The sequence below is a fragment of the Malurus melanocephalus genome, unplaced genomic scaffold (genome assembly GCF_030028575.1).
Source record: "Malurus melanocephalus ecotype Western Australia unplaced genomic scaffold, MMel_1.1 scaffold_9, whole genome shotgun sequence".
NCBI classification, from domain to species: Eukaryota; Metazoa; Chordata; class Aves; order Passeriformes; family Maluridae; genus Malurus; species Malurus melanocephalus.
In genome coordinates, this window is record NW_026623241.1 from 1,323,418 (window position 1) to 1,347,517 (window position 24,100).

The 24,100-nt window shown below is 35.3% G+C and overlaps 1 protein-coding gene across 2 annotated transcripts in view; it reads left to right on the forward strand.

Annotated features, from left to right (window-relative positions):
• FSTL5 (follistatin like 5) overlaps positions 1 to 24,100 on the forward strand; it is a 266,833-nt gene that overhangs the window by 67,872 nt on the left and 174,861 nt on the right. For both annotated transcript variants that reach the window (XM_057375528.1, XM_057375537.1), the window contains exon 4: positions 13,183 to 13,431. In XM_057375528.1, the coding sequence (XP_057231511.1) occupies positions 13,183 to 13,431 (249 nt within the window). The remainder of the gene's footprint in view (positions 1 to 13,182; positions 13,432 to 24,100) is intronic.

Here is a 24,100-nt window from a genome sequence, read left to right on the forward strand (position 1 = left end):
TCAGACCTATTCATAAAATGCATTTTTCAGTTTAGCCTCAGATTTTGTTGATGTTTATCTCTGAAAGTCTGTGTCAGCACCAGCACTAAAGTAAATCTAGTTTTTAATGCTATTTGAGTTCATTTTATGGGACATTATATAAGATGAATTATGCATTATTTTATGCATACTTGCAATGCTGTCTTTTAGAGTTTAGATTTCACTGTAGATTTCATTTTATTTAATTTCACAGTTTTATTTAACACTTGATTTGTCATAGACTTTGGGCATTCTACTGTTTTCTRCTTCAACTTAGGGTTTATAGACCTTGTTTCCCTCCCATTTCTTCACAGGCCTGTAACATTTAGCTTTTCTGCTTTGYTTTTACACCTGTTCTTCAGCAAAATTACTTTTCAAAAAGATGGTTTAAAAATAGTTCAAGAACAGTAGCAGAAAATTATACAGTGAATTTGTTTAGRTGACTTATTTTGTAATGTTCCTCTTATTCTAGAGGGAATATAGAGATTATAGTCCTTTTTGCACATTCCAGTCCCAGTCACTAGTGTTTCTTTTAAGAACTACCATGCTTGAGGGAATTCACCTTACTCCCAAAACATCATGATCTCAAGAAACAATTCCTACCGCTATCTCTTATAATGAATTGTGTTTTTGGTTTATTTATTTATTTTTTTTAACTAGGTATAGGATTTCAGGCTATTCAAGGCCCAGAATTTACACCTGACTGAATGAATGTAAACTGGATATTCATGGAATATATTAGGGGAGCTGTGTAAAATAGCTTCTTGTGGACAAGCAGTAGAGAACACACACATCCTTGCTTTACTCTCTTGGAATAATCAGAAGTTGAAAGGTTTTCAAGTCCACACTGAACCTTTGAATAACATGARTCAAAGTTTTATTTAGTTAAGTTAATGCCTGGGTAGCCAAGAAGTCCAATGGCATCTTAGCTTACGGCAAGAGTAATGTGGCCAGCAGAACAAGGGCAGGGATCATCCCTCCAGACTCTCAGCACTGGTGAGGCTGTACCTTAAATCCTGTGTTTAGTTCTGAGCCCCTCACTACARGAAAGACTTTGAGGTTCTGCAGTGTGCTCTGAAAAGGGTAATGGGGCTGGTGAAGGGCAATGGAGCACAGTTCTGATGAGAACTGGCTGAGGAAGCTGGGGGTGTTTAGCCTGGAGGAAAGGAGCTGCAGCTGGGGCATTATCACTCTCTATAACTGCCTGGAAGAAGGTTGCAGGTGGGGRTTGGTTTCTTCCAAGTAACAGCAATAGGATCAGAGGAAAAGACTTCAAGCTGCATATCTAGTACTGGATATTAGGAAAATATTAGGATATTAGACTGGATATTAGGAAAAATTACTTTGCTGAAAGGGTGGTCAGAACAAGCTGTCCAGGAAAGTMGTGGAGTCACCATCCCTGGAAATATTCTAAAAACAGGTAGGTGTGATACTTGAGGACATGGTTTATTGGTGAGGATGGCACTGCTGGGTTAACTCTTGTACTCAATGATCCTAAAGTCTTTTCCAACCTTAATGATCCAATGATTCTGTGCCAAATTGACTTTTAAAAGCATTAAACTCACTAGTTTTTTTCTAAGCAAGTGATTATCCCTCTAGAAGTCTAAATTGGACGGGATTCTTTCTCCCTCCAACACATTAGAATAYAGAAAATAAACTGAGGCAGACAGAATGATCTTAAATATGAATTCAGAAGTGAGAATAGGAGTATGGTCCCTGCTGTTGACCAGTAGATTCTAGGGACTGAACTTAATATTGTGAAAAAAAAATGTTTAATTCATCTGCTGTTTCTTTTGGTGTGCTCTGTCTTTTAAAGGTGTATATTGGATACCTTTATGAAATTGCACATTATTTTAAAATCAAAAGCACTAAATAATCCCTGAGAAACTGTCAAGAAAGATGTTTTCTTTTTATTAAAACACAATATTAATAGATAAGAATAAGGTTATAAAAACCAGTCTATTTACTAAACACTTTTTGTCAGTTGCTTTGTCATACCCTTTTTTAGTATGCGCTTATCTTGTTCTCTGTACTATTTAAAAAATCTGTTCACCATGCATGAATTCAAAGAACAYGGTTAATTCACTCTACTTTCATGTCTGTGTAGGTCTAAGATCACTCATTAGTTATTTGTTAATGTCTGTACTGTAAAATGATATTCCTTGATTTCAGTAAACAGAAATTACAGAGGTACCTAAAGCCCTACAGAATGTTTTCTCATTTTACAGTGCTGAAGTTAAGCAAATGCCAAAATAAAATGGCAAATAGTCCACTTAGAGGAAAAAAAAAAAGGGGACTGAAAGAAACCAAATAAAAGCTAGATCTTGAAAGTGAAGAGTTTAATCATTAGCACTTGGAATGCTTTCTCTGTTAGCTGCAGGAATTTCATGGTAGTGACACAGCTTCAGATGGTGCACTTAACACTTTGCTAAATTATTTTCACATTTTTCAACTGTTTCAGTTGGCATCATTGCCTTGGAAATATTCAGTGTCTCTTTTATCCTAGCACACAGGTATCAAGTTACAAGAAAGTGTGCCTTATTCTGAAAAAATCAGTTTGGCTTGACTGTGAGGCAATATCCACAGAACTTTCTTTTTTTTTCCTTGCTGAGTTAATTTGTGGTGTTCCCATAAGTGGAATATTACTGTCAAGACTGCTGTCTATTCAAAAAATCTCCTCAAGAAGGGGAATAATGGGATGGAAAGGCATACAATTCTTGTGGGGTTGAGGAAGATAAAAGTTCAGTACCTGCACATTGTCAAGTATACATACCCAGACAAAATCACTCCTCTCTAATAAAGTTATGTTGAAAACAAATRGGCTGTATATAGTGATGAATATTGTTTAAACTGCCTATTGAATTCAGGAGGAAAATTAAAAATAACTATAAAGGAAATACATTGCATTCTTTCAAGGTAATGGGCTTTCCTCCTCTTTTTCAAAAAAAGTATGTGATCTCCAGAAAGCTTTGCAAATACCTTATCCATAATTTTGCTGTTTTCTAGAAACTGTATTGCTTACAGGATTCTGTGAAATTCATTTATAAATACATGCATAGCAATATTATTAAAATGTCTTTGAGCTTCAGATGAACATTCACAAAGTGATGCAGGTTAAATTCTGTATGAAAGAATAGGTTTAAAGACTCAACAAGACATTTGCATTAATCAGTAGGACTGGAAGGACACTAATGTCCAAATTCTTCAGAAATAATAAWGGCAATTTATGGATTAAACAATTTTAAAAGTAATTCCTATTCCTATTTGTACTTGGTTTTTTTTTTCCTAGACTGTAGTACTATGCTACTTCATCTGCATACAAAATGAAATTAAGAGAATAAAATAAGTTCTGCTGTGACTGAAAATGAATGAAAGCATTATATGAATGTTACCTTACAATGTAGTATTGAAAAGAAAATAATACAATTCAGTCATGCTTGTGCATAAGGATAAATGATAGTGTCAGGATAGAACTGTTTATGGCAAACAAAGCCAGTTATCAGGGTCATTCCAGGAACTGTAAACTAATGAGTCATTTCCCACAGATCTCATGTAGATTTGACAGTTTTAAAACTGCTGTAAAGATGGCCTTAAAGCATAGAGAAAAATATATTATGGATTATAATTGAAGTCATTCAACTAAACTGTTTATGAGAAAAACAATTGTAAAATTTAGTTACAAAGGCATTGCTAGTTTAAAAGGATTTGTGATTAAATATTTATTTCTGCTGCAATTAATAATTTAAAGTTGCCAAGCATAAACAGAGTTTGGTGACCTGAAATGACTTTCAATTCAGTTAAATAAATGAAAAAAAGTAGCTCAAAATAGTTATTCCCATGGCAAAGTTTATTTCTCTAGTTATAAAAAGTAAATTTACATCTGTGTATCTCATTTCATAAATTTCTTGAACTTGTGTAGGGAAGTATGATGTGCAGCAAGATACTGAGGTTTATTTATGGGCATGAAGGTTAGTCTTGCTTTTAGAAAGCATATACAACAAATATAAAACAACTTCATCTACAACAAATACTATAACAAGATTTTCATTTTAATTCCTTTGCAACATTTCTGCACTTCAGTAGCTAAACCATGAAACAAATGACAGGGACTCGGTAGCTGAGGTGAGCACAGGTTTCAGTTTAACTTTCTGCTGTTTTCTGGTGGGAAGAAATGCAACAGCTGAACCAGGTGTGTGCAAGTTCTGCATCACTATAAATCTTCTTGTAGACAGCACTCTATTGAAAAGTAGTTTAAAATTATCTTTTATGTTTTTGTACAATTATTTCTGTACAAATAGTTTTGTACAATAATCTAAAAAAGAAAATAGCATTTTTTCATGTTTAGAAGGAAAATTTGTCACTAGAAAGAAGTTATATCAACTAAAACAAAAAGCATGATGGTTGAAATATCTCTTTATTTTTTTCTGTTCAAAGCTGAAAGCTTTTGCATTCATAAAGATATAAATGTTTTTTCATAAGATTGATTTTTGATTAAGTAGGAGATAGGACTGTTTGTATTTTGACTCTAGTTTGCTTTTGAATATTAGAAGAGAATAATCAATTCTRCAGCAAATTATATCTATAAAGACTACTGGATATAAAATTAAAGCTGTGTTACTGTGGTTTAGCAGGAAAATTATAATTTTTTTTCCCTAGGAATTATATTTAACAGAAAATATCTTTGTTCTAAGCACAGAAAAAATTTTCAGCAATCACACTGCTTGACAGAGTCATCTCACTTGGGCATTATATTCTGTGAAAGTAATTACTTTTATATTTATTTGAGTGGACATCTTGGGTTTATCAGGTATTTTTTAATAGACATATACATAGATGTAGAAATAATTTTAAATTGACTGTTTATGTAAACTATTCTCATATGTCAAGATAAAGATTTTTGATACTTCACTTTTCCATGTATTTTTTCTTTTCATGGAGCAACATTCTCTCCTAAAAGAAGTCTGGAAAAGCATTTTGCCTTTTTGTTTTAATACTGCCTAGCTTTTAGTGTCATTTTGGATACTTGCAGATATTTTGGGTTAACTCTAACATCTTTAGAAAAAAGCCCACAACTTTGCTGAATATATGAAATAGGTTCAGTTCTGCTGTGGAAAAAAAAAATATAAGAGGTGCATACACAGTGGATGGGACTCTGCATCACTTTTAGCTTACTTAAAATGGCAGAATTAAGTCATGCAAGTTCAAGCATAATTAAGATAACTTTCTTTTAGAAAAGTCCATGTATATATATATCCTTTATAAAAGCATTATTTTTAAAACTCCCTCTTACTGTTTCTAAAATATTGACCTTTTGTAGGCTGTTTTGTTGGGTGGTTTTTTTTGTTGTTTTTTTTTTTTTTTTTTTTTTTTGGTCTGTTGGTGGGGCTTTTTTTCCTTTCACAAATGCACACAGGGGTCAATGGTGTCACAGTTTATTAGCTTAGTGTCTCTGAGGGCTGTACTCGTATATACAAGTGTGCAATGTTTTGCTGTTCTTTCTGAAGGGCTTGTAACAATCCTTAATAACCTTTACACAATTAAATTTCATGTGTTTATGTTCCACACATGTAAAGGACATGGAAATTATTATTATCTTACAGCTTTTGTAGAAGAAATTGAATCAGAAATTCCGTATGTCAAAACTRTCATGATATTTTTCTAAATACATTTTTTTTCTGAAAGGTGCCACTGAATAACACAATTTAGATTCTAACACGCACACCCACATGCCCTTTTCTGGATTACTAATACCTGAGAAGCTCTCAGAGCTCCCACAGTGTTCCTGTGCTGAGYCTTTCTGTAACGAAGTTATAGCAGCCCACATGGTACTCTCGTTGGTGACCAATACCAACAGTTTTACATAACACAGAACCTTTGTGAATAGGATAAAGGGATAAAGGCCTTTTCTTTTTTACATTCTGCCCCTTTGAAAGCAACAAGTTCGGMGATGACATGGCTGGTTCAGCTGGCCCAAACTGGCCAAGGGGTAGCCCATTCCAGATAACATTCTGCTCAGCAGTAACAGCTGRACAAAAAGAGGAGGATGGGATGGGGTGAAATATTGATGGTTAAGACATGGCTCTGTTGCTTCTGCTGGTTTCCAGAAGATGGCTGAGCAGCTGCCTGCCAGTGGGACTTAGTGAATTAATTCCGTATTAAATTCCTTCTGAATTCCTGTGATGGTGAGCAAGTGACTGAGTGAGGAGTTACCGACCATCCAGGGTCAACCCACCCCCATTCCTTAGTAACAACTGGGAAAAAATGGACAATGTAAAACTTGCCAGGAGCAAATGTTTCACATGAGTAAAGCTGAAAATACTTGACATTTCTTTTTTAGCTTTCCTTGAATGGTAATGATACTGCACTTTAACCATATGGTTTAAATGCTTCTCAATGTCTGTGCTACTTTTTCTAGTACTGGTCCCTGGGGAAGGTAGCAGAAAGACATCACAGCTTTTATCTGCAAGGAGGGCTTTGAAGTTAAAAACTCCAGCAAAACAGAATTGTTTCAATGTCTAACACAGGAATTGAATAATATCTGGATTATGATATGCTAGTTTGTACCATGGATAATTGAATGATCCATTTTGTGACAGCTACTTGGTGAGGGCATGAGTTAAATTTTCTGTTTATTATATTGTTTCATAGAGAAGAGTATTTAATCCTGAGGAAAGCCATATAAGCCTGTCAAGGAAACAGTGGTCTTTTACTATACTATTAGATCAAAATGGACAAATCTGTTCTTCATGTGAAAAGTTGCCAAAGAGGAACAATTAATATTATTGTGTGATGCAGCAGTTACTACCTTGGCTCTTGAAGCCAAATCCTAACAGCCTTCATAATTTTAGCTGAGTAAAAGGAAAATTCCAATCAGTACTTTAACTGAAACTTTTGATTGTTTTGATCATTGTTGCTAAAATGAATCAGTTTTGGTTTTGAATAACAAGTGAGCAGTACTTGGGTTGTTTTGCCTGCCTGAGAGCTAAGCGAGCTCTTGGTGATATTCAGGAAGTCTTATTTCAAATAAGCATTAAAATGTGTGAAAGGTTGTTCAGACTATGACCTTTTCAAAACTGCTGTCTCTATGATGCACATTTCCTGCTGTTGGTGGCATTGGGTGATGTGTTTGGCAGAATAGAGGATTGCCTGCTGTGCTGCAATTGAAAAGCAATCAACCATTTGAATAAAGGTCCGTGTATCTGTGATGAGGCAAACGTGTAATTTGTTTCCTGCTTTGTTTTAAAGAAACTCTTTTTGCCACCGGTTTGATGCTAAATGAATTAAAAACATTTTTCAAAAGATAACATGTGAGAAAGATAAACAGTTAATGTTAATCAGAGCTAAGGATTTAATTGAAAATAATGAATTGCTGGCTTGAAACTGCTCAAAGGACATCAGTCTATATTTACACTTAGAGCCAGCAGTGCTCTTTATCCAAGTTTATTCAGACCTGTATGCATTTTCATGCCCCCATGTTAAACAAGTAACAGGTCTGGAGCTCACAGACCGTTTTACAAATTTAATGGTCACTGATCAAAAGTAAGGAGGGTGGTTAATGAAGGGGATTTTTACAAGGCTTAGTATTGTGCCCAAGGATCATATCCTATCAGGGAAAGAGAATGGACAACCTCTTCTTGGTTCCCATGAGCRTGAGAACTGTTCTTGCTAGGATGGTAATGGCACCTGAGGGAACTGAGAGAGCCCTGGGCTGTGAGGTGGCACACAAGACCTTGCTGTGTGGGCCCTGGGCACTGCCCAGCACCACCTGGATGGTGAAATTTGGGTACAGGCAGAAACCTGAACAGGGTACCTCACTGGAGGAAAGGCTCTGCASTGCAGTTATCACAGGCATTTGCTYTGCTATCAGAGCATGTGTTTAATGGTCCTGGAAATGAATGAGAAAGTTTATAGAGGCAGGAATTCACAGAAAGCCTTTATTATTGCAGGAGGCAAGGGCCAGGTGACTGCTGAGCCCCCTGATGTGGGCACCTGAAGTGGATCAAACCTGTAAAGGGGATGGTATGAGGATGAGGTGAAGGCTCTGGAAAGTGGGAAAAATTTCTGCCTAATAAGCAAATATGTTTTTGTGTTCTGGTTGCATCRCAACTTCTCTTCATTTTCTTACGTGGTGTTTTTGTTCTGCCTCTTCAATTTCATTCAAGCAAAGGAGGTATGATTTGATTTTTCTCTTTTCTGAGGAAAATAAGAACTTTGCTGAACATGACTGCTAAGTGCTGGCAAGAGAAATGGATTCCTGTGGSCAAGCATGCTAAGCTGAGTGTTTCTGGCTGACAGATGCACTTTTTTTTTGAGGTTTCAGTATTTTAGGTTAATAGCTCTGTATTCAACACTAACAGATCTCTTGGTATTATTTTCCTCTCCTTTTTCTCACTGTAGTTTTGCATATAATTKCCTTTACAAGTGTGGCACTTTCTCCTAATTTGTTCCAACTTACCWTTACAGGGCAATCAGAAAGTCACTTTATTTGAAAACAGACCCCTTTTCTCCCAGGTGTATTTAGGCTTGACTTTTAATGTTGAAAAAAGCCTTCGCATTCATAATGCTTGTGTCACTTAGTCAGTCCTCACTGATAAATACTGAGCCCACCAGAAGATTTCAATCAAGTTCCATGGAGTTGTAAACCTTTACAGTGCACCTACAAGAAAGGAGGGAGGGAGATAAAAGGGGGGATGAGTGCGTGTCTGAGGACAGAAGGGGCAGGAAGGGAAGAAGAGAGGAGAGGATAGCAGGAGAACAGTCAAAAACTGATTTTACACCCAGGCAGAGTAAACTATTGTATAAAGCACTCCAGCATGCTTGTCTGATGCTGAAAGAAAACCATGACACAGCAAGATAATGATGAGCCCTTTGTAGGATTTCCTTTCACTCCTGCAGGTGGGAGCAGGGCTGAGGGATGTGAGCTGCAAGGGGCTGATGCTGAGGKTCATGGGCTGCAGCTGCAGCTCCTCATCCTGCCCGTGCATGGCTGCAGGGCTTTTGTTTGTCCTTTTCTTTTCACCCTCTCATATTTGAACCACTAGTTCTCTTTAGTTTATTAAGATATTTGCTGTTATGTGGTGGAAATTGATTACCATAAGCATTATGCTGACAAATTTTGGGTAATTTTTATTTACTSTCAAATAATCCACTCTTTTTCTATAAGTTTTGTCCTCTGCCCAAAATATTCCTAACCAAAATAAAAAAAAAAAATCTAAATTTCTGAATAATTTCATATACCAAGAGTTCTGAAAAATGAATAGTGCAGATTTAATGTCATGTTCAGTCAATGTAACTACAAGCTGTTCTTGCTAGTGAAATAAAAATTTGTTAAAGAGCTTTTTAAATATTTTTGAGCTRCTAAAATACTGCAGCTCAAAAATAGAAAAAGTCTAGAGCTTTAATATTTATGAGCAGATTCACATAGTTCGTGCTGAGGTCATGCTCAGAGTTAGTGCCCTACGAGTGTCAATGGTAGGTGGTGGTCAGTCTTATTTGCTACTAAAACCTGAGACTACACTGAATATGTGCCAAAATAAGGATTACAGTTTTAGTTGGGCTTTTCCTAGATAAGGTATTTGGCAAAGATAGAACTGTAGGGCTGGAAGTGTCATTTACAGAATGGTTTTCAATAAAAGAGGGGGTAATGGGACTCAGGTCTTTTCACTCCAGAAATTACCATTAGTTATTTGCACACAAAATATCGGTGCATTGTCTTGAAAAATAGCTACCACTTTGTTTTACATGACACGTAGGTAATGCAGCAAGGTATGATAGAAGCCATGAATGCAAATTATATAGTTAGGAAAATAAGAAAACAGTCTGAGTTTGGGAGAGAATGCTCAGCATACAGAGGAAGCCTGTGTGTGTGTTCCAGCCCAGGGCCAGCTGTAGAACATTGATTCATACTCTTATCAATTTCCAACATTTCCACATGGAATGTTTCTCTAAACTGATTCGATAAAAGGATAAAGTATGTATTTCTCTGAGTCTTTTGTATGCTATAACTTCAGCTTAATTCCCAGCTGTTAGTGAATCAAAGTGTGGCCTACGACTTGCTCAGCTCTGGATGCTGTTGAACTCGCCTTTAAAAAGGAAACCTGTGCAAGGAATCTCAAGTGACAACTTGAAGCTATAGTTATTTTTTTTTCTTAAATGCTGAAACAAGTTCACTTTCTCTACTTTCTAAAAATAAAAACTTTTATTTTGTTTGTTCTTCCATTTGGTATCTGTTTAGAGTTTTAAGTTTCAACAGAATCTGAAAAGTCTATGTGACTGCTTTGACTGTCTTGAATGTAATACATTTTTAGTGATAGTTCTTAGAGTGGTATTTTTTTTTGTGACTTAAGGCTATGATAATTTGAATATTTCCTGACTTAATTTTTTGATGTAACAAGATTAATTTTGTTTCCTGTATCACCATAAATCCTCTCAGAATGTGTAAATGTTACACGTTTTTAGGTATAAATTCAGAGTACATAGGTCATGTAGTTTCAGAATATACTTCTAGGTATTTTTTTATTAAATATGCACTATATGTACTATAAACCACTTGAAACACCACATAGCTGCTTCTTTTCCATACAAAACAGTGCCTGTTATCCATGCTAAACTTCAGGCTATAACTTAGGGCTCCCTGAAGGCATTGGATTGTGTGTGGAGAAAGAATCCTGCTTCTCTTGAGGTCAATGGGAATTTTACTACAGACTTCAATTGAAGGAGTTGCATATGCAGTGATGTATGYAAATTTGTGTATTATTTGGGAATAGCTAATGCTGTAAAATGAAGACATATAAAACATTTCATAACAAATATAGTTTTTCATTAGAGCAGGAACGTTGCTTGTTTATTCCTGTACATTATTAGTGTATGTTGACACATACCAAAATTACAAATATCAATATATATTATGTAAATTCTTCTCCCTTATGTAAAAGGAGGTGTTTTGCATTCAGGCGTCAGATTCAATTACAGTACTAAGATGAAGTCCCAAGAGAAGTCTTAAATGGGTTCTGTTTTCATAACATATAACACAGAACATTGTTGGATCACCACACACTTCTCAATAATTCAGAGCAGTTGTCAGATAGAGATCTGAGATCTTTATCTTCAATTTAGAAAGSAGAAATAATAATGGCTTTTGGACTTTGGCCTCAAACTGTAACAATTCCATCACTTCAGAGAAGTTCTTAGATTCTGTGACCTGTGCTGTAAAGTATTCTTGGATGTTGCAAAGCTTTACCTGAGCTTAGTGCTCCTATAAGGAGACAGGAAAATTTGGTTTGCATTAATTTCTGTCAGTTAAATGTCTSTTGCTTGTATATAGTGGTGACATTGGCACAAGGAGAAATATCTTCAAAAACTTGTGGGAAATTTTTAAAGTTGAATTGGGGATTCCTGTTTCAAATAATGTTGGTGCATTAGCAGTTAAACCCACCATCAGTCTGGTCTGTACCTGTGTATAAAAATCACTGCAGTGTAGTTCCATCAGGCATACAACACCASAGGTGAATGTGTAATCCTCTCAACTTTGCGCTGAAATTGTTATCAAGTAATATAGTGAAAGCATGTCATTAGAGACAAATTTCATGGTTGTGTGCTTTCTGTAGTACATTTGTCTAGAAAATTTGTGCTGTGTGAGAAAGCAAGAAATCAAAGCATGGTTCTCTAATAGATCTGTAGGCTTCAGAAGAAAAAGGGGTGAGATTTTATTTCTGCCACTGAAGTGAAGAACATAAATACTCCATGGCTTGAAGAAATTTGTGTCAAGCTATGGTRTTGACATGTTAGCACTTCACGGTGGAAAATGAATGTAATATGACCAAATTACTACCAATTTATGCATTGTAATTTGCTTGTTCATGCTATTTTTATATGGGTTAGCCAAATATTATTCAGCAAGGATGTAAGGATAAGTAAAATATTGTCAGGAATTAGAATACTAGGTGTTTGTTCTGGAGATTAGGAGCGTGGAGCGAGAGAACTAAATGAAATAACTGTGAAGGGCAGTGTCTGTTCCTACATTTGGAGACATTTTAGTRTTTTTATACATACTTTATGACACAACTATGTTATCAGTACACCTGTTTAATTGTCAATTGCAATTGTCAATTCTGCTTTATCGTCAMGGGGTTTTCATATCATATCTTTTCCCTTGCAAAGAAGCCACAGTTAGTTCTAGGTAGTCAAAATGGAAACGGAGGAAATAACAAGGAAATATCACTGTGCATCAAACTTCACCTTTCACCTAGAGATCGGCTACTGATAACAGTGCTTATCTTACCTGGTGGCAGTAGCACAGATAGGATAGAAAGTGAACTGTCTTTGGTAGCCCAGTGCAGATAATGAGTTTCCATTTTCTCGGAGCAGAAGAAACTGGAATTTGCAGCCAGCAGAAACTCTATTTCTGGTGCAGCACTCTTAAGTCTCTGTTTGCTATCCAAATTTTATTTGCCCTCATTGAAAGACCATTGGGGGCTCATGTGACTACTCCTAGCCACCATTCACTTGATATATCAGTCCTTCTCTTCCATGCTCTGTTTCCTGAAATGTCATTGTATTGCTGCCACAAAGGTTTTGTTGGGTCTTTTTTTAATTCTCCATGTTGATTAAGAGCCCTGATTCACCTCTGGTTATTCTCATGTATCAGTCTCAATGTGTGAATATCAATTTCATCTGCCTGTCATAGTTTGTGGAGCTTCTGGAAGATGCTATTAGTTGCATGGTTTAGTTCMAGGTAGTCCTGAAAGGAGTATAGAGTTGAATTCAATCCTTATGGGTTCCTTCCAATTTTGATTCTATGATCGAAATTTTAGAGAATGCATTGTTCACTTGTTTCAACAGTATATCAACCTTAAGGCAATAAACTCCAATATTAACTTAAAAAGTAAAGATGTATTATTAATCTTTTTAACAAAGAATAACTCTTGTTACTAGATCTTGCTCTTAATTACAGTTAGCCTATGACTATGACTGAATGTATAAAAGTCATGATAAAGAGACAAAATTTGCTTAACATCTGGCTGATGTATGTTTTATATTAGTCAATGAGGTAACAAAAGATAAAGCTTCATTTCATTTACACAAATCAGTCATTTTTGCATCTTGCATGCAACGAAGCAAAGTGTAATTAATAAATAAAATCTTTTTTTCTTCTTTCTTTTGAAGGGTATCTTGGTCAGGATGGCCATTTYGGGTCATGTGAAAACAAATACTGTGGTCTGGGCAGACACTGCRTTGTGAACAGGATGACTGGCCAAGCTGAGTGTTTGTGCATGGAGCACTGCAAGCCACATTACAAACCTGTGTGTGGGTCTGATGGAGAGTTCTATGAAAACCACTGTGAAGTGCACAGGGCTGCCTGTCTGAAAAAGCAAAAGATCACCATTGTACACAATGAAGATTGTTTCTTTAAAGGTAAGCATGGCTGAACAATATCTGGAAATTGCTGTCGGGTATGTGTTTTCAAGCTGTTCAATTAAATCTCTAAAGAGGCTGCACTGAGTGTACAGTGAATAAATGACTTGAAAAGTTAATACAGTAAGTATTGCACTCCAGAGATACCTTATGGATTTTCTTTTCCTTTTGTTTATACTCAGTGCTCTGGGCAATCACCCCTTTTTAACCTGAATAAACCAGTTGTCTCTTAGAAACTAATCTATGGCAGCTTGCCTTACAAATGTGGTTGCTGACCTCATTCATCTGAATGTACTTAGAATCCTAAAGCCTGAAGGATATTAATATTTTTTACAGGAAAAAGAGTATTTAGGATTTCAGAGGGGTTTTGGAAGGGTGCAGGACCTGTGCTCATATTTGCTGTTGAAGTTGATGGATCAGCAGCTTACTTGTGCCTAAATGGGTCTTTCTTGCTTTGAATTTGGATAATGAAGAGTTTACTTATGTAGTCATCAAAGGATGCAAGATTAGTTGCTCTTTAATCTTCTGAATGCTAAGAGATGCCAGCCTGAATGCTGAGAGATACACCTTATGCTGAGCATTTTATGCTGACAATGTCAACAATTGCAACATGCTCCTCTTTTGTATAATTTGAGCTTACCTTGCAGGTTTCTGGAACTCTGCCAATACAGACCTTGAATTAGAATACTTGGGAGTGCTTTGACAGATTCTGAGCATGTTTTCACTGGTTAAGAAAGGTGGATGGCTTTGGTGGGACAGGAACTTTTTTTAATAAGACCTTTTTTATTAGTGTATCTGGTGCCTTCTGCAAACATGTTAAGCTCAGCAACTCCATCAAAAAAGCTATATATGAATATCCATAGGTTAAACTGGGGATGTGGAAATCTTTTAACATAAACTACACATATAAGTAGTAGTGAAGGTTTAATTTTGGTCAAAATTTTGGACACTGTATACAGTTGACATATCATCACAGTATATAGGCTTTAAGTAACACATGGTCTGAGGTAACTGGAAAATTAAAATGTGATTCTAGGAGTCTAATATGGGACTTGWGTGGAATGGTTTGTGCAATAGCAACAAAAGATGAATGTTTCCATTTTAACAGTCACAATCTCTTTTTAAAAGACTTTCCTTATGTCAGAGTACTGCATCATCAAAGACAGTAAAAACCTCAACATGTTTAAATTAATAGGGCTAATTTCMGTTCTTTAGTGTGGTGTATACAACACAAATAAGTTCAGACCATGTGTGGGAAAAATTATAGTGTTACTACATTTTTCCTGCTTAGAAAAATAGCAGTTTATTTATGGAAATGAGAAATGAGACAGTACTTGAGGTAGAGATATCATCAAAAGGTTGCTTTAAGTTTTTTAGCTCATCCCTCTGTTTTAAATTCAGCATGTTTCTTCCACACTTACTGTTGTGGACAATGGAGTATCTGAATGGTTCAACTTCAGGCACCTAATTTAATAGGTTTCCCCTTTGTCAATTACAATCTTCAATAAAGGACTRCAGTACCTGAGTGACTTTGTCTGAGATGCTTTCTGAAAACTTTTATTTATCAAGATACTCAAGTTCTCAAATTTGGGCTGTAACTAGTCACCTAAAAGAATGTAAAATATTTCATTTTCTCTCTCTTTTCTCATCTTATGTTGACTCCACTAGTGTTAAACAGATGAGACTTAGTACAGTTATTTTTCTTTATATTGTTTCATGTATATGGGCCTTTTCAATCTCAGTTTCTTCTATCTTAACTTCAGCTCCTTCATTGGTGTGGTAGAGCACAGTACTGTTAAAGCACTTTTGCCTGTCGTGACTACTGACTGTCCTCCAACATCTATAAAATGTCTGTGTGATAAACAGGGCAGAAGATGTCAAGCTATTTTTTGTTGCTTCTTTCTTTCACAAAATAYTTCTAAGCTAGCCACTAGTAGACTACCTTCAGTAAAGCTGAAGGTTCTACCAGTTACAAGTAAAAAATATTAAAAAACTAAAAGGAAAAAGCCCTCAGCAGTGCTCCTCCTGGATGGAGAAGGTGAACCCCATCACCCTTAGAGCTGTCAGAAGGGCACTGCCACATGTCCTCCTTGTTAGTTTMGCTGACATCCTCTCACACAAATGATCTCATTTCAAGGAGCTGCTTCTGAGACCAGAAAAATTTAAAAAAAGGATCAAAAAACAAATATTCTGAGCACTTTGAGGTTTTCACAAAATTCTTTAGAAGAGGGTGGTCTGATCTGGGGCAAGGTGTGAGGGGAAGGAGTGCCTGCAAGATGCTGCTACATGATAGGGTAGTCACTGTCAACAATGACTATATTAAGACAGCAGTTAAGTATTTTTAATTTCTGGTTTATTGCTACTCATTGATTTTCATATCAAGCTACTGTGTAGTGAGCTTGTTTTTGTGTGTACTTTATCTTTGACAAGGCCATGCTTTGGGGTATTTGTGTTTCAAATCTTCATAGTGGGTTCTCTGTTTTCTCTGTTCAGGGGGAAGTATTTCTTGATGCATAAATTACATGTTTTAGGTTGGGTATGGGGCTCAGGATGAGAGAAGCTAAGAAATAGACCTTATTTAAATGTGCAAGCTTGCCAGAAAACACTAGTATTCTGTATCTAGAGAATAAAATTCTAAAAGCTAATGTTCTATATACCCAATTAACATTACAATAGTAGCTAGGTAGCTGTAATTATTTGAATAATACATCTTGTAGACAAATGATTTGTAGTTGATCTTAAACTTCATGAGTTCTACTTAATGGTTTGAAAATTGCCCTTTTAAACACTTACATGATAAGTGGAGTTTAAGGATTGCCTTGCTAAATGAGAGATCTTTGGCTTATATGTTGAAACTCCATTAAAATAGCTGAGAAATGTGTTTCTTAGATAAACTGTGCATAGAACACAGACAAAAAGCATCAAATCCTTCATAGAGAACCATGTCTGAAACATTTGATAAATGCGTTTTGTGGTAGTGAAGTTGTGTCAAAGCTGTGCTCTGCTGACATGCCGTTTTTTAAATTAAAACTTCAAATTCTGATCCATTACCTGCTTTTGATCGTAGCTTATTTATTTCCACATTCATTGGACTCTTTCCTTTTCCCCCTTTTTTTCCTTTTCACTTGCTCTSTTTATTTCTTCAGACCAAATTAAATCACCCCTATATCCAAAGTATGTGTGGAATACATGCAAAACAATAATAATTAAAGTTGAAAGTTTTTCCTTGATTGAGACTTATGCAAATGATACTTTTTCACATGGATCAAGATAATGGCCATACTAAATTAGAAATTACTTTTCCTCCACTCTTTCTRTAATTATTCCCTCAGTTGCTTATTGGCATATCATGATGCATCAGACACTGAATGATTTTTCCTACTGGCTTGGTTAGATATTTAGATGCCAGCTGTGACCCTGAGAGTTAGTCAATAAACTGTCTCAATTTCTTCTCATATAGAAGCAAAATGAGTTCTACGGAGAAGCTAATTACTTATAATCTCCTTTTCTATGAATTTAAATTAGAAGTATTTTGTATACCTGCAGAGTCCTCTGTTTCCCTCAGGTAAAACCCAGTGTCCTGTAACTGGATATTARTGAATGAAAATTTTGCAATCACTTTCAGAGGAGCTCTCAAGCGTGAACAACCTAAAAAATGTAAAATGATCAAGATTATTAGAATAAAGAGTCTCAGGTTAGAGACAAGTTGGAAGAAAACTCTCTGGAATTAAAACAGATGATAGGGGAATACGGTATTATCATAAAATCAACCCAAGACATTAAGCAAGATAAGTCCTTAGAATATGCTTTGTGATACAAGGAACTTTCAAAAAATGTTATTCACATTCAGGAGCAAAAAGAAAAAAAAAAGAAAAAGTTTGAAGGTTAGATTATTTGTTAGATCTGATACTGACCATATGAGCTGGGAAGTCTGATATGATTGGGCACTGCTTTTATTGAGTTGCTTTTATTTTGCATGGTGTCTCCGCCCCATCTTTATTTTGTGAAGTGGCACTGAGAAATTCATTGCTCTGTGCAGAATTTAGAAAGCTAGAAACATTAATTCTTCAGCTTCTGTAAAGTTCAGTTGGACTTATSTGGGGCAGCTTATTGGGTGGTGAATTGCATACTTAGGATGTCACATAAGCCTAAGTTATATTTTTTTGGTTTGTGTTCACCTCTTTTACTCCATTTTCCTAAACCCAGGCCAGTAAATCTAAGCAAGACAGCAAAAACTTGCAAACTTCATCTTGTATTTTCTATGCCTCCTGAGCTTCTTGTATGTTTTACATCATATTTATTTCCCTGCAGTAATACACTCAGTCATTATGACAAATTTACTTGGAATCTTCGGGAATGTAGCAAATATTGCTATATATTTGAATTTTATAGAATATTTCTGGAATAAACTTTGCTTCACGTGTAAGCTTTTTACTTACAAGTGGCTTCTATTACACTCTTCTGATGTAAATATTATTTTAATCTAATTTTGTCTCATTTTTCTCTTGATGATTATTTTCTTCTCTTAAAAAGTCTGAGCTTYGGATTTCCTACTATCACTAAAATGTCCAGATATTGAAAAATTGCTGCAACCCTTGCTTTTTCCCTGACTATTTCTAAGTAGAAACTTGGGTAAGAAAGCTTGCTCCCAATAGTAAGCTGTTCAGTGTAGATGATAAGTGCTGACTATGGACAAATTCAAAATACATATGGGCAAACTGGAAAATGTTCAGAAGACATTAACAGGGATGATCAAAAGTAGTAAATAGTCTAAAAGGAGTATGAAGGCATCTTACAAAATCATCAAGGTRTGCTAAGAACGGATATGAATAGGTTGCTTTGTATTCCAAAAAAGAAATAAAAATTATCAAATAAGAAAGCAGAAACAAATTCAAAGAAATTAATGGCATTTGCCACGCAGCAGATCCCATAAGTAAAAGCAACACAGGATTTCAGCAGCAGACTGTAAATACTAGGGGAAAGCCTACAGGCTTTTCCTTTTTAGAGGCGGAGGGGGAAATGAATTGAAATGAACTAAATACTAATTATCCCACAGAAAAGATCTATAATGCTTGTCTAGCCTCTACAGTGACTTCTACAGGATTAGTTCAAATATTGCTTTTTTTTTTATTTTATTTTTGTGTGTTATTCGTACCCTAGGTAAATGTGATCTTAGACTGATTCCTAAAATATTGATACATTCATTGAGAAGCACTGACTTTTTAAATCTTATTTGGTGTTCATATACTTCAAGATCAGGCATATAAGTTTCTGTCATCTTACCAGTCTCACTTCAAGAAATATTTCATCTAGTCTTTTATATATAAATTTTAAACACATTATTTAACTTTGATCATTAGCCAGTCTTTCATAAGAAATTTAGGATATCTGAATATCAATCCAATGTTTTCATTGCAAGGGAACTTTTATCTAAGATGTATTTGCAGTTTTACTTTGGCTGTCCATTGGCTTCTCTGTTGAAGTTCTCAAAACCATCATTATTACACTTTTTTTTTGAAAGCCTGGATTTCTGCATATAACATCACCCTTAAGGTTGCTGCCAATAATGTGTCAAGCTTCAACTATCACTGCAGGATTATGTTCAACACAAGCTGTATTGTGAAAAGAAATATGAAAAAATCTTTCAGAACTCRAGGGTTCTGCTTCATCTTAAAACATTTGATAGAAGACAGGAATTATTAGACTTAGATTACTAACTCAGCCTATGATCCACATACCTTCAGTGCAACACTTAAGAAATTAATAAGAAATCCTAAATTCATGGAGGGATAACATTAGTAATTCCACATTCACAGGGTGGTAAAAATCACTGTTAATGGCAGATGTACTACTTCTTTCAGCTCTTTGTTGCATAGTGATGCCCTAACCAATGGAAAACTGGTTCTTWTTAATGCTCTTTGAAACCATACTAAATTTTAGCACTATTCCTCTACTCTGCTGTCCCCACATGGCTCATTTTCCTGAGTTGCATTGCTCATGAGATTTGGAAAACTGGTTGGTTGTTTTTCCTCCAACATCTGTGTAAGATTTGTCTCAAATATTTCTCCTAAATTCCCCACTAAATTGCTTAAACTAACTGKCATGCAAGGCCAACAAAGGTAATATCTGCTGCTAGATCTGCAGAGTGGAGCTAAATTCGTGTTTATGAGAACATGCAAACAAGCTTCATTTAAAAACTAAATGTTCAACATATCCTGCTTCATTGCTGTTGGTGATATTGTATCTCTTTGCCACTAAAGCCTCGAACTCTCTCTTTCCCCCTTTGCATTGAATTCACACCTCTAAACTTTGGGATGGGGCAATGACAATCCTGAAACAAGTTATGAATATAGGCTTGGCTTCTTTTTATTGACTAAAGATATACTGCAAATATATCCCTGATTTTCAGTGTCTGGAGGAGTCCCAATCTTTGTATATCAATTCCTTCAATGCTGGGATGAATCTGTTAACCAGCTCTAAGTTGTTATGTATTCTACCTTCATTCAGTGGTGAGGAATTCATGTTCTTGGAATTAGGTAATCTCTGTACCAAACTTAATGAAGTTTAAAATTTCTTGTAAGGTCATCACTGATATTTGTTTGGTACCACATAAAGAAATAGGTCTATGGACATCACAGGATTTCACTTGTAGAAAATTTAAACAATTTTGATTTTTCCAGTAATGATGAATCAGTTTAAAGAAGCTGCATTAGGCTGAAAGCTGCATTTTCAAGTCTCTGTCAAGTCACTAAATCAGGCACCCACCATTGTAAAATCTTCTTCCTTGGAGATGTTAAAAACTTGACTGAATGTGGTCCTGAGCACCYGCTCTAAGTTGCCCTTGAGCAGGGGAGCAGCACCTGATGATTTCTGAAGGTTTCTTTCAGCTTCAACCATTCTATGGATAACCATCTCTGAAAAAAATCCTTACTTATATACCTTCAGCCTGGTTTTGAAGAAAAGGAACGTAGCACATGGTGCTAAAATTCAGCCAGTCGTTTTTGGCACCCTTGAGGAAGAATTGGAGAGATCAGAGGAAGAGAAGCAGAAGGAGAGTTCTGGCAAAGTGCACTCAGTTGACAGGGAGCATTAGAGTGCTCCCAGTGCCCTCCTTTCTAACCTGGTATCTTGGGCCTGCAGCTRGGGCAATGCCACTCCCAGGACAGATGCTCTTTGATATCCTGCTCTTTCGTTCCTGTCATAAAAGCATTGACAAGTTGCTAGCAGTGCAAGGATCGTAGAAGTATGGTTCAAATCATCTCCGCATCCTCCATTCCTGTGCTCTTAAAGCCTTTATAAAAAAAGTTAGGAAAAGGCAAAAAAAGCACCAAATAGCTTCTCTTATGACTTTCTAAAAGAAATATTACTTTGTCTTGCATTGGGATAGCAAATGTGTTTAAAACTGGAAAAAATTAGGTAATAGAAGTTCATAATGTAGAGGCACAGTGGCTGTTTGTACTTCAAACCTAAAACTTCTTGCTGCCAGTAAAAAAAAATATTAAAATATTAAAAAATTATTTTAATATCAAATTGGTGGTATGGGATAGTGAAAATTCTTATATAATAAATCAAACTAAATCTAAACTCTCATAAATTTATAATAAATAAAAGAAGCCTTTATTCAGGAAGAAATTTAAGTGAAATACATAAGTTTTAAATTCAAGAGTAAGCACAAAGTCTTAAGYTACTGAATATTGGTTGGTCTAATGCAAACTTTTAAAAGTTTTAATTAAATAATGTCATAATTATCATTAGCTCTTTTGGGAAATTTTTCTGATGAAACATATTGTTGGCCTTTAAAAATCATTAGCAATTGGATACATATAAAAGTCATTGGCATGATATTTGCAATTCAAGTTGGCTAGTATATGGTATACCAACTTAAAAAAGCCATAGCTTCTTTTACAAAATCTGAGTATTTTGAGGAGAAGTAGGCTTGCAAAAATGATTTTAAATTTACATTTGTGGCTCTAGTAGCTAATAATGGATGGGGAAAGTAAATCTACAATGGATAAAATCTGCAAGGTAAAAGCTTTCTCTTGTGGTTTGCCATTTACACTGTTTTAACATAGGATGGTAGATGGGGTTCACAGTAAACTAAAACTAGATATCTAGTGTCACCTTTTCAGGTTATTTGCTTATTTTTATTATTTAGCTCCTTAGTGGAAGCTGAGGAATAAAATTGGTTCCAAGAAACTTAATCTAATCAATTGACAATAGCTAGTTTAGTCAAGTTCTGTCAATATATGTAAATACTGGGGAAGCTAATCAAAAGTGCAGAATATAAATCATGAGATGAAAGAGCCAGATGTTTTCAAATTACAATTCTTAGTAGATCACTACCTAGATGACTTCTAGTTTTTCCCTTTGATTTGTTTCGTCAGGTGATTAGAACACATGGCAATGCACAGAAAACTTCTGGGCATCATGTTTATGATGGCAGCTATCATGTTACAGTTATTATGCTTTTATTTTTTTAAGTTATGGCTTGAATGAGTATTAGAAGCAACTAGAAAATAATTAACCACAACCACTTTCTACAGAAGAAGAGCTGCGTAATATACTCTATGAACTAGCTGTCTGTATGCAGAGAGGTAAATATAATAAATAARGTAGCATGATTTTGATCAACATTGTAGTGTATACGTTCTATTGCCAGGACTTGATACTCAAGCAGAGAGTAAATAAAATTTGATAAACTGGATGATGAAATCTGATTAGGTCCTTAGTTTTTTCTTTATCTGAAATGATAATGTGGATCTAATTTAAAATTGCTGAAAACAAACAACAGAAACAAAGGAAAACAGATTACAGCAAAAGTAAGTTAAACTGTAGCCTTAAGAAATAAGCTAAAGTAAAATTATATAAAACTTCCACTCACTAAGAATGATGTTTTATATTTTTGCATGTACTTGTACTGGCTTTGGGTGCAATTAAATCCTGAACTATATACTGCCAGGAAAGTTTGTTTCCCTCAGGGCTGGAACAGATGGTGGAGATTCTTTTTTCTTCTCACCATTTAGAGACCAAGTCTGCTGAATCTCTACAAGAAAAAGTATTCATGCCAAAAAAACTGCTGATGTTGGCCTTAAAGCAGTAGAATTCTCAGCTGTATTCTCTATAGGGTTGTTACCAAGATTCCTGGTAAATAGGCAGTTCATTGAAGTATTGCTATTAGCAGTATTTTAATACAGATTTGATATCTGTCTAATAATGTTAGTTGTTCAGAATAGAAAAAGTGTTCCAGACTAATAAAACTGCAAGTTTTCATTTAGTATTCAGCCCATTTGTCAGAATATTTCACTGTGCAAGGAGAAAGCTATGAATTAGCATTTTGCAGTCATCACTTTGATAATTAGAAGAATAAAAATCTAAATGCATGGAGAATAGCAGAAGTGTTGTTAATCATGAGCACTCCATACTCTTAATCCCACCTGGAAAATGAGAAAAAAGCACTCCTGGGATCTGGTAAAATGGCAAGCCTTGTATATCAATAAAAAAATCTGAAAGAGGGAAAAATATYCGTGTGGTGTTAAATACTAATTATGGTCAAGAAGTTTCATTAGTGATTCTAAATTTAAGACAACTGCTGAATGGTCAGTTCTTTGTTATTTTCCCATTCCATTTTCTCTTTTATAAAAGTCCTTGCCATTCAAACAGAACATAAAGATTTTTATTGCTCCCTTATGATGCAAACTATAGTTGTACAATCATCATTTTAGAATATGAGCTCTCTGTGCTCTTAGATTTGCTGTCGCTTTATCACAATTGTAGAAGCATCTTGAAGTGTATTTGCTTAAGCAGATGGTGAATGGCCACACTGGGAATATATCTATCTTCTTTACTGTATGATGAAGTTTCAAAGCAGACATTTTAGGTATGGCAGTTGGAAAAACATACTTTAGTGATAAATCTTGTAGGGAAAAAAAACACCCTGGTAAAAGATTTGAATGCCCTTAGTAATACTGAGTATGTGAAATTGCTACAAATTAGATAGGTGAGTGAGCACAAATGACTCATACAATATATAATAATGGCAATGCTTTATTTAATTTGTACAGTATTTTAAAATTAAGTATTTTAAAACTAATTATCATGTGTTTCAGATTTTTGTTTACAGGAAATTCCWTAGTGCTAAGGATTACTGTGGTGCAGGGAAAATCTAGTTTCTGTGGGGGCTTCCCTGACACTGTCATTTCAGCTAACACAGGATCTAATTCAAACCTTCCTGATGAGTATAATGAAGATTAGGTTAATTGAAATCAGTCAGTTGAAGAATATTTGTTACATTGCAAGCGTGAAAGATGTAAGAGGAAGTCCAAGGGAGAAAATACGGGGTTAGAAGTTTGAAATAAATAGACCATAAAAAATAAATAAAAACCAAACTAAGAGAAAAAAAACCCAACCAAAAAAAAAATCCCAAAAAAACCAAACAGAAAACCTACCCAACCCCCAAAAAAACCTATTGTAAACATGCTGTTGGTACCAACAGTGTGATGTAAACTTGAATGTTTTTCTGAAATGGTCTCAGGATTTGCCTGAAAAATAAATCCGGTTAATTTGGTAAACATCACCACTGGTGGCAGTTCCTGCCTTATATTGGAGGGGCTTACCTACTCTGTATGTTTTGGAAATTGACCTCACAGTTTCACTTTTTTTTTTTTTTTTT